A 13,678-nucleotide genomic window follows, 5' to 3' on the forward strand; every position below is an offset into this window, starting at 1 on the left:
TCCTGTGCTTGGAGATAGTAACCCAATCTCTGAATGTTGCTAAAGCTAAGAATCCTTCTTTACTTCTCCTCTGGCCTCCTCTGAGCTGTGCCTACCTCGTGTGGACAGTCAGGTGCCTCCCATTTGGTTCACCACTGGCTGAGAACTCCTTTTGAAGCTCTCTTCTCTTATTTTTCTGCTTTTCTCAACCTCCTGTGTTCTAGACTGATGTGGATACATTTTGTAATCAATCAGTCTCTGCCTGTAACAGTTTTTTTTTCCATTAATACTTGTTCAAACAGAAATTCAGATAAAGGTGTCCATTTGTAAGCAACAGGAAATGCCTGTCTCCTTTTCAGATATCCCTGCAAATACTCCAGGCTGATTTCCTCTGCGCTGAATGGTGATACTAAGTCAAACAAATATAAATGCTCACTGGTCTCTTTCAAGGATCTGATTTAGGAGTTTGTGGTACATTCAGGTCCACCCTCACCTCCTGCAGGAGAAGGGATTAATTCACCTGATCCCACCACCCAAAAGCCTTCATTAATGCATCTGTGCTGAGGGCTTGTACAAGGCATGGTCTGTGGAGCCAGTGGAGCTCAAAGCTTCTGACACGTGACAGAATTCTCCCATCAAAGAGTTGCGTCCTCACAGTGTTTAAACTTTGGGGATTAGAGGTCACCTCAGCTTTGAGAGTCTGCAGGCATGAAACTGCAAACTCTTCTCATTGCAAAGAGCCACTCTGACATTTATCTCAGCTCTTGCTTTATCCTGCTCAGAGGGTGATGGCATTCTGAATTAGGCTCTCTAGATGCCTTTGCTTTCAGCCTGCCTCTTTCCTCCAGAGTAATCCAGTTTATGATTAAATCACAGGTGGCCATGTACATGAATCCAAGAGCAGAGAACTGCATTTATGTGCTAGAGTGTTTATCAGTCAGTAGTCACTTTGGGAATGTATCTCCTTAGGGACAAATAACCAGAGGAAAGGAAGAACAGAATTCCCTAGGGATATGTTCCTGTTTGCTACGACTGGCTTTGGCCATGGACATCTGGGTATAGACTTGATCTCTGGAAGACTCTGTGAGAAGTTTGAGTTTTAGGCTGCCCTGGAACACAGATGAGTGCACCAGGCCAGCACATCTGTCATCTGTGAGGTGCCCTGGTGTGGAATTTCAGCTGCAGCCAGGCACAGCCCTGCTGAGCACCTCAGGCCCATCACACCTCTGACAGCACTGGCTTGTGTTCCACCTCTGCCTCGGTCATCAGCACTTCTTGCCTGATTGCTCTTGGAGAGGAAAACTGGGCTGAACTAAGAAGCAGCCTAATGGAAGGAAGTCCTCTCCTCCTCCCAACCATGCACAGAAGGCCTCTCAGTCTTGGATTGACCCCAGGTCCTGGAGCTACAGCAGCAGCTTTGGCACATTGCTCTCCCATCCTCATCAGACACTTCCCCAGCCACGTGGGCTCTTTCCTGCTGGTGGGCAAGGTTGTGACAAAAGTGCAAACACAGGTGTCCATCCTGGCCTTTTAGCAGCAATTAACCTTTACTCCTGGGTTTCCTTTGAAGCTTGCTCATGTTTTTATCGTAAAATAGCAGTGAAGAATTTCATGGAGACTAATATCTAAGCTTCCACATAACCTAATCTCATCTGTTCCCTTATCAGGGGCCTCATTTTTTATTTCATCCCGTTTATGGTGGGGATAATTATTGGAATTTAAGGAGGCCATCTTGAATTTCAAAACTGGAGTGCTATCTGTGTGAACAATTTGCAGTTCACTGTGAAAATGATGCTTATCAGCACAGTCCCTGTGTCCAATTCTAACCTTACAAAGGTTTTCCATCAGTCAATATCCTATGGTTTTCTGGAAGTCCCTCTGATCCATGTGGGTGTACATTTTAAGACAAATAGTCATATACCCTTTGAAAACTAAGACCAGAACCTTGGTTCATGTACGTTGATTTTAATAGAGCTGCTTCTATCATTAATTTCACAAATATGTCTTAATGGTCATCTCCATCTCTTGCTCAGTCATAATTCAATTCTGTGTCTATTTTGGGGCTTAAAAATATTTTTTTTGCTAGAATACATTGCTGCTTCAGTCAAAGGACTATTTCAGTAATCCATTTTACCCACACTTAGAGCTTTGGGGCATAGAGGTGTATTATATTTTCCAGAGCTTTCTAGCTGAAAGCTCGTGTTTAATGACAACATCGGGTGTGGCTGCTGGAAATCAAAGGAGGCACAATAGACCCAGCAAACAGACTTGTCTCCCTGCCAGGCTTTCAGAGGCCAATTTATCAGCTGCAGGTTTGACCCTATATGGCTAAAAATGAGCGTAGCCAGAATGACTGAGATAAGTATAACTGAGGCCTTTGAGTCTGCGAGAGAGAAATTAAACTGGACTGTCCCTGGGGAAGATGAAACATCTGTAAAGCTGTGCTTGCTAAATGCTTGAGGCTCAGCTTGTGCTGGCTCGTGGGCAGGCACTGCTGGCAAGTGGAGCTGAGGAAGGTGGCCCTTTGGGACAGGCACAGAGCAGGTCGTTGCTTGCTGTGACTTAAATTATTTGGCTGAGGTGCTCTGTTATTTTGTGAAGGAGAGTTGACTGTGGGACACAGAGAGCCTTGGTTTTATGGGGTACTGCTTGGCAGGACAGGGACAACAGCAGTGACTGTGTGAGATGGGATTTTTAAGGAGTTTGAGTGTCAGGCACCCAGCTGTCATGGGAAATCAGTGGGATTTAGATGCCTGAAGTTTTTACCCCCGGCGCCCCCCTTCCAGTGAGCCATGTGCTTATCATCATCCAGATCACTTTCCTTGTGTGATTTTTCTTCCTGCACCCCATGTGTATACATGGGTTAGGCTTTTTTTTTTTTTTTTTAACCCCTGTTTCAAAAACAGCTGAAGTCTTTTAGGCAGGACTGCAATCTAAACAGTTGGGGGAAGACATCTGAGCAGGAGCACGCCTGCCCTGAATGGATGCAGCATCACTGCCAGCCTGCTAAGTCAGGGAGCATGTTCAAGTTTTGGGGGATGCTCAGGAGGTGTGGATGGACCTCTGTCACCTTTCCCACCATGCTGGAGCATGGCTGTGTTAGGGGAAGCAGCAGTGCCATGGTGTAACAGAGATGGCTGCTGGAATGGATGGCATCATCAGTCAGTGATGCCATCCAGGTAGAGCTGTGTTTCTATCCTTTCCATGCCCTCTTTCCCATCATTTGGAGGCCCAAATAAGTGGTGTTGGGGGCAGGAAGTTGTGGCTCATAAGTGGTAGGCACAGAGCAAGCTCTCTGCACCAGTGCTTTCACGAGCCCTTGAGAATCATTTCCAAAGTCAGCTATGACAGGTAGGATTTCTGAACCATAAGCAACAGAAAATCCCTCTCTTTGTGCTTCTCAGCTAAATGGTGGAGTCAGTCAAGATTTTCTGCTTCTCAGAATGCCAGGTATTAGGAAAGTGACAAACTAATCAATATTGGGTTCAGTTGTTAAGGGGCAGGCAGGGTCTGCCAAACCGGAGGCCGAGGGGATGGGCAGCTGAACTTTCCTGTGACATGGATGAGGTCATAGCCAGTGCCACATAAAAGAAAGAAAAACAGTTCATGGCTATGAATAAATTGCTCACAGATGAAGAATCCAGTTTGCCAGTCCTGTGATGGGAGCAATCTATTCCAATGATTTGTTATGTCCCAGTGTTTGTCTTAGGCAGTACCAGAAGCATGAAAGTACAGATATAAAACCGTGAGATTATATGTAACAAAGATGTGAGAGACAATGGGCTATGACCAGCTTCCAGTGGAAAAGGCATACGGTGCTAATCTACCATGGATAGTTTCTTAAATGAGCAAGAAATTGAAAGAACATTTTAAAGTTTCCTGTTTCTTCACTGAAACAGAGTCATTCTGAAAGCCAAGCCCAGTGTAACGCTTTCATTTCTGGGCTAACCATATAATGCAAATATCCTCAAGCTCAGGTTTTAAATACCTGATCTCTCAGTCTCTTCAGTCCTTGGAGAACAGTATTCTCACCTGCTATTTGAATTAAGTGGAATGAGTTCAGGTGTGTATAAAAACCAAAGAATATGAATAAGTTAAATGGATATAAATAGTAAAGAAGGTTTTCTTGGTTGGTTTTGCTGTTTTGCTCCTTTTTCAAGTGTTAGATTGAACACTGGACTGCTGGTGCAGCTAAAGCCCTGCTGAAGTAACTCAGAGTTTCTGACTAAAAGGAATTTACAATCATTCTTATGTTTTAGGTCATCAAAAATAGTGAGTTTTTATTTTTTTTTAATATTGATTTTTTTTTTTTTTTTTTTTTTTTTTTGTTTGTTTGCTGGCTAAGCCCCAGAGATGAAGATTTGTTTTTTTTTTAAAAATGTGTCTTGGGTCTGCCCCAGATTTTTTTGCAACTGTAAGAGGAGAAGGTTCATGTTCTCTATAAGGTGCTGTTTGGATCCTGAACTTATTTTAGACCGTTGCATTTCTTGGAGGTCAATGGTAAGACATTGATTTACATCAGCTGAAGTTCTTGCCAGGAACTTCAAGAGCTGTGTGGTAGGCTGGATCCTTTCTCCAAAGACTAATTGGAGGCCATCAAACTTAATTTTGGCTACTTTCGGTTCAATCTGTCTCTCTGCAAGACCAGTGAAGCTTTCCTGCTTTTCACTTCTCTTAGATTTCAGTTGTAAGATGTAATGCTGGATTGTAATTTCAAAGCACGTGTGGGTGCAGCGCTGCATCCGGACCCGACTGGACAATGGGGTGTGCCTGCCTTTACATCTGTGTGCAATTCCCTCGCCTGTGCTCAGTGATGCAAACCACTTTTGATGTCAGGAATATTGAGAAACACTGTGTTACCCCCAGGCCTATGCTAGAGAAAAGGCTCAGCTCCAGCCAGGGTGAGGCTCTGCTGCAGGATTAGTGATTGGTGAAGTCTCCCAAACTGTCCCTTCCATTCCATGTGCAGGCTGAGAGGGTTTCATGTACAAAATCTGTCAGGGTGTTTCAAATCCTACTGTTTGGCTTTCTTTTCCAGGTGATGAATGTTTGTATGAGAGCTTTCCAGAACTTCCCTTGGGGGAAGTGCCAGAAGCTGATGGAGAGGCTGCAAATGTCCAATGTCCAACATCTGTCAGCATCCAAGAGCCGTCTTCTCCAGCAACCTCCAGCGAAGCTTTCACACCCAAGGAGAGCTCTCCTTACAAGGCTCCAATATACATTCCTGATGACATCCCCATTCCTTCAGAGTTTGAGCTCAGAGAATCCAACATTCCTGGAGCAGGATTAGGGATATGGACCAAAAGGAAGATTGAAGCAGGGGAAAAATTTGGCCCTTTTGTAGGAGAGCAGCGGCCACACCTGAAGGATCCCAGTTATGGCTGGGAGGTAAGATACTGTACATTCTTTTGGTCAGTTGAGTTCTTGTGTGTCTATCTATAAACACAGAAATATTTGCAGAATTTGAGTCTTATCCTGCTCCAGCCAAAGCATATTTATGTGGACAAACTGTTTTGTGGCCCTTTGGGTTTTTGTGGATGAAGACAAGAGTAAATTGAAAAAGAAAAAAGTCAGGAATTTTGCTCTTCATGTGTGAAATCTGCCTGGGTGGATATTGGCAGGTGATGCTCCTTTTGAGGAAAAAGTGTTGTTGGAACATTTCTATACCATTTTTAATCAGGTCTGGGATAGTCCTGCGTTATGTCTCTGGGTGAGGGATTTGCAAAATTACTGCATTATAGGTTTGAGATGAAGCTGGGTGCTGTTTTCAGGATTGTGAATCACTACTTTCTGTCAGCAATGATTAAAATAGCCCTTAAATCTAGTGTTGTATGGCTAAACCTGCTATTGAATAATGTTGTGCTGCTTCAAAGTGTGGGGGGTTGATCCTACTCCCATTTAACTGAATGGGAATTCTGCCATTCATTTGGTGAAGCAGGTTTGGGTGTTAGTGCCACACCCAGCACACATGGGAATGCTGTGGTTCATGTTACTTCTGCAGATCCTTTTTGGGAAATCCTTTTCCTGAAGGATTGGACTCCTCTGGTGAGTACAGGTGTTGGATCTTGCTTTCCCTTCCTTTGGGGACAGCATTTTCCTCACTGTGGTGTCACTGAGGATCTGTCTGAGCTCCTGGTCCATGGTCAGGTCAGGGATTCAAACATCAAGTGGTGCTGCTGTTGTGTTATGATGTAACAAATGTTCCTGCATGGCTTTATTCACCATTTTAACAATGTGCTGTAGGAACAGAGCACAATCTCTGCTTTCCATCTGTGCATTTCCTTTGGTTTGTGATAAGAGGAGCCGTGCAGGGTTTGCATGGCTCTCCAGGGGCACGCCTGACCTCTGGAGAGATGGGAGTTCATTTTCCCAGGAAAAATGGAGTTTCGCTGTGGAGCAGAGCCTTGCAGATATGGTGGAAAATGGAAGCTTGATTTGCTCTTAACTATCCATAAACACTCAGGGAGTTCATTATGAACTTTCCATCCAGCTGTTTAAACTCTGGTGAGACCTGGGACAATGTGACAGAATAGTGTCAGGACAAATCATAGACTTGGCAGCACTCTGTTGAGTTAGCAGACTGTGATGCAATATAATTGCTAGTGAGAAATCTTCATTATTTGAAAAAGGCACCAGGAAACCATAAAATCTGACCTTTAGCCACACCACAATTGAGCTCAAATATTGATAACAGAAATTAAAGCAAAACTGTTGATACATGGCTGTACTTGCAGGTTTAGCATTATTCCAAAATTTAGGGTATTTTTAGACTGGACACTCAAGTGGTGTAAAACAGGATAATCCCACTAAGACTGAGACAAACCCATCAAGCTTTTCACACCCTTAACTTCTGGCAATATGCTACAATATTAGAGACTGGTTTTCCTCCTTGAAATATTTCAGATTTTGGGGTCTGTGATATTCAGACAAGAGATGAATATCTTGATAGTGCTGGAAGCTCAGCTGGCAATCTGAATCCCTTTCAAGCTGCAGGACTTGTGCCATTTGAATAGTGTTATTTATCTGGGACAGCTGGGGCAAGCTATTGAAAAGTGTTGGAGCAAAATCACACAAAATCAACAGTCAAGTCCCTCAGCAATTTGGTCACTCACCCAGAAGTATTCTGTGATGCTTAGAGGAATTTGGAACTGAATATTTTTCCAACAAGTGTGTTAAATACATTTACTGTAGTTGAAGGGAGATGAAGAAATTCTGGTTACCAGAGTTTACACAGTGAGTAAAATGGCAGATAGTGATGGTTGGGGTAAAGGAGGGATGTGGGGGAATCTGTTAGTGCTGGAGAGGACTTCAGTGATGCTCATTCCACCCCAGATGCTCATCACCACACTCCTGAGGAGTCCACCACTTCCTTGGGCTTGTGCTTTGGGTTTTAAAGGGGTAAAGAAGCTGAAACTGGTGTGTGAGCTCAGGCAGTGCTAAAGGCAGTGTGGGATGGTGAGGAAAATTATCATTTACTGAGATTTAAGTACGGTCTTGGAAATTTCAGCTTTTCTGGTGCTGTTGTTTTCTGCTTAAATGGGCACTTTGGAGACACAAGGGGTACGTCCAGCCAGGTGCCAACAAGTCAGTGAACAAATGAGAATTAATTCTGCTGCTGCTGATAATCAAGAGGAAATTTCATTTCAATCTTAAATGAAGGAAGGATAGAACCAAAGTTTCTGTGTGGCACAGGGTGTGGGTTTTAAATGACTTTACAGCATGAGAGGTTTTTAAATCTTTCCACTTTTTTGATGAGAGAATTGTATTGATGCAGATTGTTCCACGATGCTCTCTTATGTTTGATTACCTGTAATTCCTGGGATAGTTCATGGTGCTGTAGAAGCCAGCTGGTGACTTCAGGAAGGGTGTCCCAAGCTGCTCATGTTGCTCCTGGTCCCACAGGCCAAAGAAAGTGTTTTGCTGTGTCCAGGCATATTCATTTCTTCACTTCTTGTCTGCAGTGCTCCAAGAAGTGCATAGTGGGGTTACACCATTGCTGCTATTTGTGTACTTACCTCTTGAGAACATTCCCCCGTGACTGCAGACAGGATGTTGAACTTATTAAAAATATCAATCTTTTCATTTTATCTGAGTTTAAGCTGGAACACTTAATGTACAATGGTGTTTGGCTTTTAAAGGTGACAATGGAAGATATATTTTTTTGAGGAAAACAAATGTTAAAAGTTTGAAGATGGACATCTTCCTCAGCCTTTTTCTGATGGTGCACGTATTATCCATTTTGTTATGAAACATTTGCTCTGCTTTTGCAATTGTTTAGCATTGCTAGGTAGTCTAAAATCTTACATTAGAAAATTTTAACTGAAAATCCTATACCCTCACCTTGGAGAGAGGAGTTTTCAGTTACACATACATTTGGACTGTAACTACATTTTTGGAAAAGACTTTTTTTTCCCTTGCAAAAGCTTGTCATAGTTTTGGGTATTTCCAGCTGTGGGATACTTCTGACTTCCATTTTTTGTGATTGATATCCATTTGAGTTGATACTGGGATCAGCCTGGGGGAGAAGTGGAAGCTGGGGGAACTGCTGCTGTTAAACTGTTCTGCAGCCAGGCAGTTGATGATAAAGAAAAATTTTCTGCAAAAGGCTGAGGAATTTCATGGAGCCTGTTCCTACATTCCCCTATAGCAAAACTCCCTATGGGATCAACGCAGAGTTCTGTCAGAGCAAGTCCAAGAAAACAATGTCTATTGTGTCCATTTATACAGTCCAGCCATAAAACACACTCTGGGACAAAAAGAATTTGTTGTGATATAGTTGTGCTTGGGTCATGATTAGAGTGCTGTAGATCAGTTTAAATGAAAAGCCATAAATTTGAATTTTATCTCATTTTGTTGGGCTAGAGCTGAGCATTATCTAATCAGGTATTGGTTAGCTAAAGTACAAATCGAACAGGGGGTCACCGGACAAGGGGAAAGGTCGAGCTTTTTTGCAGTTTGTCACTGGGGTTTTAGTGTTTGCCGGCAGCCCCAATATCCGAGGGGGTCGGGAGGCTGTTGCTCGGTGCTTGTTTGAAAAGGGAAAATTGACTGCTGCTTAATCAACAAAGAAAACAAGCTTTTAAGGGATGGCAGTAATTTTTTTTAAACAAAAAGCAAGGGAGCACAAATTTAGTGATTTCATCGTGGTTCATGCCCTGCTATGAAAAACAACCGGCAGAGCATTTCAAAGCAAGGCTTTGAGTCGGTGGCCAAAGCACACGCACCCACCTTGGACCAGAGGATGGCCAATACCCAAATTCAGGTCTCTTGCTGCTCTAGCAAACTCAGGCTCATTCATAAGAACAAATTCTCCACAGCTCTTTTGATCCTAAAGTTTTATTTCTTTACTAGGAGGGCAAAACCAGGAGCAATAAACTCTAATAAATCAAACCTGTCACAGAAGTAAAAAAATATTTTAGAGCTTTATAAAGCAGCATATAATCTGTTTATAGAGCAGAGTATATTTTCCTGTCATGCCAGTGAGGCTGAAAAACAACTCATATTTGGTAGAGTATGCTTGAGCTGATGCTATTGCTTCTAAATGGAAATTAGGAGGCCATTTGGCTATTTATTTATGTCTCCTCTAACATTTTTCATGTGAGTCCTTGGAGAAAACTGCATAGCTTCCTAAAAATTGTTCTGGAGTAAGAGCTTCCCATTAGTTTGTAGGGACTGGAATAGTTGCAGTTTCAAGCTTTAATTCTGCACTCTTTTGCTTTCTTTTGGCAGTTTTAAAAATAAGATTTATTTGAGATGCTGGGGTTTAGGTGTACCATATATTGCTATGAAAATTAAATAATATGTTAAAAAAAAAGAAAAAGTACAGGCTTTTAGAGATGAAATCTAAAATAGATGCTCCCAATAGCTTGGTTTTCTTAGAATCCAAAAACTTGTACAGTAATCACCGGGAGTTACCAACCAATTCCTGTCTACAGATGTTAGCCCCTATTTTTGGGTCCTTCTTTGGAAAAATTTATTCCAGAATGTTAAAAGAAGCATTTTTTTGTGTTTGTTTTAATAAAAACAGAGCAAAAAAGTCTTGTCTTCTAAATAACTTGATGTGGAATTCACACATCTTAAACTATAGTTAAGTTATTTTTAATAAACAGTGACAGTGCTGAGGGAAATAACTCCCTCATAGTCAGGAAAATCACTCTGGGAGAGAGCAGTAGATAATGTTTGTTTTCAAAAAGAAAAATAGAAGGAACAAAGACTTAATCACTTGTGAATATTTTTCTTTGGGATATGGAGTGTGTCCTAGTGTTAAATAAAAAAAAAACCTTGATTTTCTGTTGTTGTTTGATGCTTTCACATTGCCACTGGTCTGTGACTTTTACAGACCAAATCTTGGCTTTTTCTTGAATTGTTTTCAACAGCATTAACATGCAAAACAGCACCACACTCAGCCAGGTGGTTGGAAAGCAGGGAAGTATAGAATACAGATTCCTCGCCTAGCTTTTCTCTTTTCATATGGATTGCAGCAGTGTAGAGACTCCAGGGATTTTTGCAAAATTATTATTGAAGCAAAAGCAGAAACAAGGAAGTGGGCTATTCTGTTATTTGGAATTAAAAAGGAATGATTTGTTTTATAGTGGGAGGTGGGGCTGCTTTTTGATCAATACAAGAGCACTCTAGCCTCACAGAGAGCGCGTTCTCCCCCAGATCAACAGATCATCCACTCCTGGCAGCTGCAGGTGGGGGTGACATCCTTACCTTGTCTCCAGCTCATAGGTGATGTTTTATCCCATTTGGAGCTCAGCTTTGCAAGGCATAGAGCGCTCTGGCTGGGCTCCAATAAAGCACTTAGGCACGAGCTTATCATCAACAGGATTACCCAGGTGTTTGAGTTAAGCGCGTGCTTAGCTGCCTCTGCAAGGGACGCGGTGTTCGGTGCGCATGGGATGGAGATCACTCCCTGTGTCCTGCCAGGGTGAGGGTGCTTGAGACACCCCCTCCAGAGCTGTGTACAAAAAGGACATTGCTGTGAGTGTCACCAGTCTGAATTCTTCTGTTGTTTGTATCTGGGTGCCGAGGTGAGGCTGTGCCTGAGCGATGGGAGTCCTGCAGCCAGGCAGATGCTGCGAGCAGAGCGCTGCCCTCAGAGTGGATGTCAGCACCATGCTCCAAGCAGCTCCCTGGGCTTATCACCAGCTTTCTCCCTGCCCAGAGAACACAGTTTATAATTGCAAGTGAGCAAATATTGGGTCCTTGAATAGAAAGATACGAGCAGGTGGGCTTGTCATTCGGTTTGAATTAAGTGTATTGACAGCAAAGGGGAGCTGTTGGTCCTTGGGGTTTCTCTGTGTGGGTGGAAGATGGTGAGGACAAGAGGGATTGTTCAGCATTAGCCTGTGTTGCCTTTCTTTACTATTCCTTACTTCTACCCTTCAATTCCTGTAATTCTTTGATTAATGTGATTAAGCAGAGTCTTGCATGAGGTTGTTGGGATGTGATAATTTGTTCTTTTGGGCAAAGACCACAAGCTTCCCTTGGTCAGGCAAATCTGCTGCTGGCTGGGAGGGGAGCACCAGGTCTGCAGAGCTCCCTTCTCCACTGGCCAGGGGGGCTGCTCTCAGAAAACCTTCAGACTGATATCACAATCACACAAGGGAGCTGGGAGGCTGCAGTGGTTGCTGGAAGGGAGGTGCCACTCACCCCTGTCCTGAGCCAGCTCTGGGGCTGGGCTGTGCTCAGGGGGCTGGTGAGGCTCCGAGCCAGCCTGAGGTCAACGTGGCAACAGCATCAGGAAGAGGCTTTTAGCCAGTGCAGGAGGCTGAGCAGCTGCTGGTGTGGCACAGCTGGAAAATCTCACAAAAGCTTTTGTCCCAGTGAAACCTGGAGTGGGTTGTGTAGAATTGGCTGTTTCTCCACCCACAGTGGATGCTCCACCGTGTCCTTGACCTTGAGGGCAGGAAATCGCACATTTCATGGCACGGTCTAAAGCCACAAAAACCTCTCTGAAGGTCTGTGTGTGTATTGCCCACAAAGCCACTGAGGTTTTAATTTAATCAGGAGGAGCATTAGCTCCTGAGGGAAGCAGAGTGAAACCATAAGGGTCAAGTGGATTTTAGAATTAGGAAAGGGAGAAGGAAGTTTTGTTACCTTCTTCCGAGCAGAACCGAGAGGATGTTTCAGGAATTTGTATTTCTCTTCAGAGCAAAGAGATTTTTATTTATTTAAACACCACCAAAGTAGGTTTTGAGCTCAGTAGCATTCTGTCCATGCAGGTAAAAGAATTAAATTAATAGAGACAAAAGCTTCCATTGGAGTAGATTTCAGAGTATCAAATTACAAAGAAAAATAAATGATATATGCCAGACGTTCCTTTAAAAGACAAAACTGGTAAATTGAATTTAGCCATTAAAAAAGACAACATCAGAAAGAAAAATAAAAAATATTAAACTGAAGAGAATAATAATTGCATCTAATAAAACTGACAAACAATCATAATTCTTCCCATTAAATAAATATGTTATAAAAAATTTATTATGAAATGCCACATTATGCAAGCCAGGATTCAAAGATGAGTTCTTTGCATTAAGTACAGTAGATGCCATTAAGGAAAACAGTCAATATGTCACTAAGCCACGGCCTGTAAAATTAAATTGATTTGGTAAATGTAAGTAAGATAGATCTGTTTGCTTTCATCATCAATTTTGAGTGGGTGAACAGGTGATGTCACCAACCTGGGAGCGATAAAGATGCAGGACCATCTGGAAAGCTTTGTGATGGATGGGCAACTGCTTTTGGATAGTGACAGTGCTGTGGTACTTTGTCACTTGGGATGCAGTACTTAATAACTTTTCAATACCATCATAATAAATTTCACTGCCTTATTAATATAGAAATGGTGAGTTATTACTGTGATGGCTATTGTAAATAACAAGAGATGCAGCTGTCAGGAGCTGATTGTTTGGGCATGTTTCTTTAAGCAACACAGTTGACTTGGGATAATCAACGTATGTCTATATCAGCAGAGTTTATTGCTCTTGTCAAAAGAAAAAGCGGCATTATTCAAAAATTATATGAAGTCCATAATAAACAAGTTTAATATATTATCAGACTTTTCCTATAAGTTTCCTAACATGGGACAATAAATCACTTTTAATAATGCCTTTCTGTGTACAATAATATCCTTATGCTGTAATAATGTCCTTTCCTAACTATTCACCAAACAGAACTCCTGAAAAAACATAAAGGCATCTCACACCCATCAGAACACTTACAAAATTAAATCTCCCTATTTCATTAAAAGGCTTCTTCTGATATAAAGCTGATGGGCTCTAGCTGTGTCTTTCTTTTTTCTGTTTTAATTGAACAGATGTAGTTAAAAGTAATCTACAACAAAGAAATACAGACAAAATTATAACCATGTGTCCCTAAACACTGGCAGGAAAGAGCATCTGTGGGTGTTTTATGAAAGCCCAGCACTGCTCCGTGACATTGCTGCTAATGTCATCGGGCTGAGGACTGGAGAGAAACAAAATGCATAGATAGCTGTTAGCAGAAGATGAATTACCAGATCAATCATTTAGCACCATTCAGGGTATTACACCATTGTTCCCTGGGAAGATAATTAAATCAATGATGTCTTTCTTATTTGTGTAAAGAGCCACGAACTTGTAAAGAATATCCAAACCTCCTCAAACATATTATTGCTGGATTTTTTTTTTTTTTAAACCCTACTGACTTTGCCTTT

The 13,678-nt window shown here is 42.2% G+C and overlaps 1 protein-coding gene across 4 annotated transcripts in view; it reads left to right on the forward strand.

Annotated features, from left to right (window-relative positions):
• MECOM (MDS1 and EVI1 complex locus) overlaps window positions 1-13,678 on the forward strand; it is a 329,008-nt gene that overhangs the window by 140,642 nt on the left and 174,688 nt on the right. For all 4 annotated transcript variants that reach the window (XM_015637442.1, XM_015637444.1, XM_015637443.1 and 1 more), the window contains exon 2: window positions 5,018-5,367. In XM_015637442.1, the coding sequence (XP_015492928.1) occupies window positions 5,018-5,367 (350 nt within the window). The remainder of the gene's footprint in view (window positions 1-5,017; window positions 5,368-13,678) is intronic.

This window comes from Parus major, chromosome 9, assembly GCF_001522545.3.
Source record: "Parus major isolate Abel chromosome 9, Parus_major1.1, whole genome shotgun sequence".
In the NCBI taxonomy this organism is placed as follows: Eukaryota; Metazoa; Chordata; class Aves; order Passeriformes; family Paridae; genus Parus; species Parus major.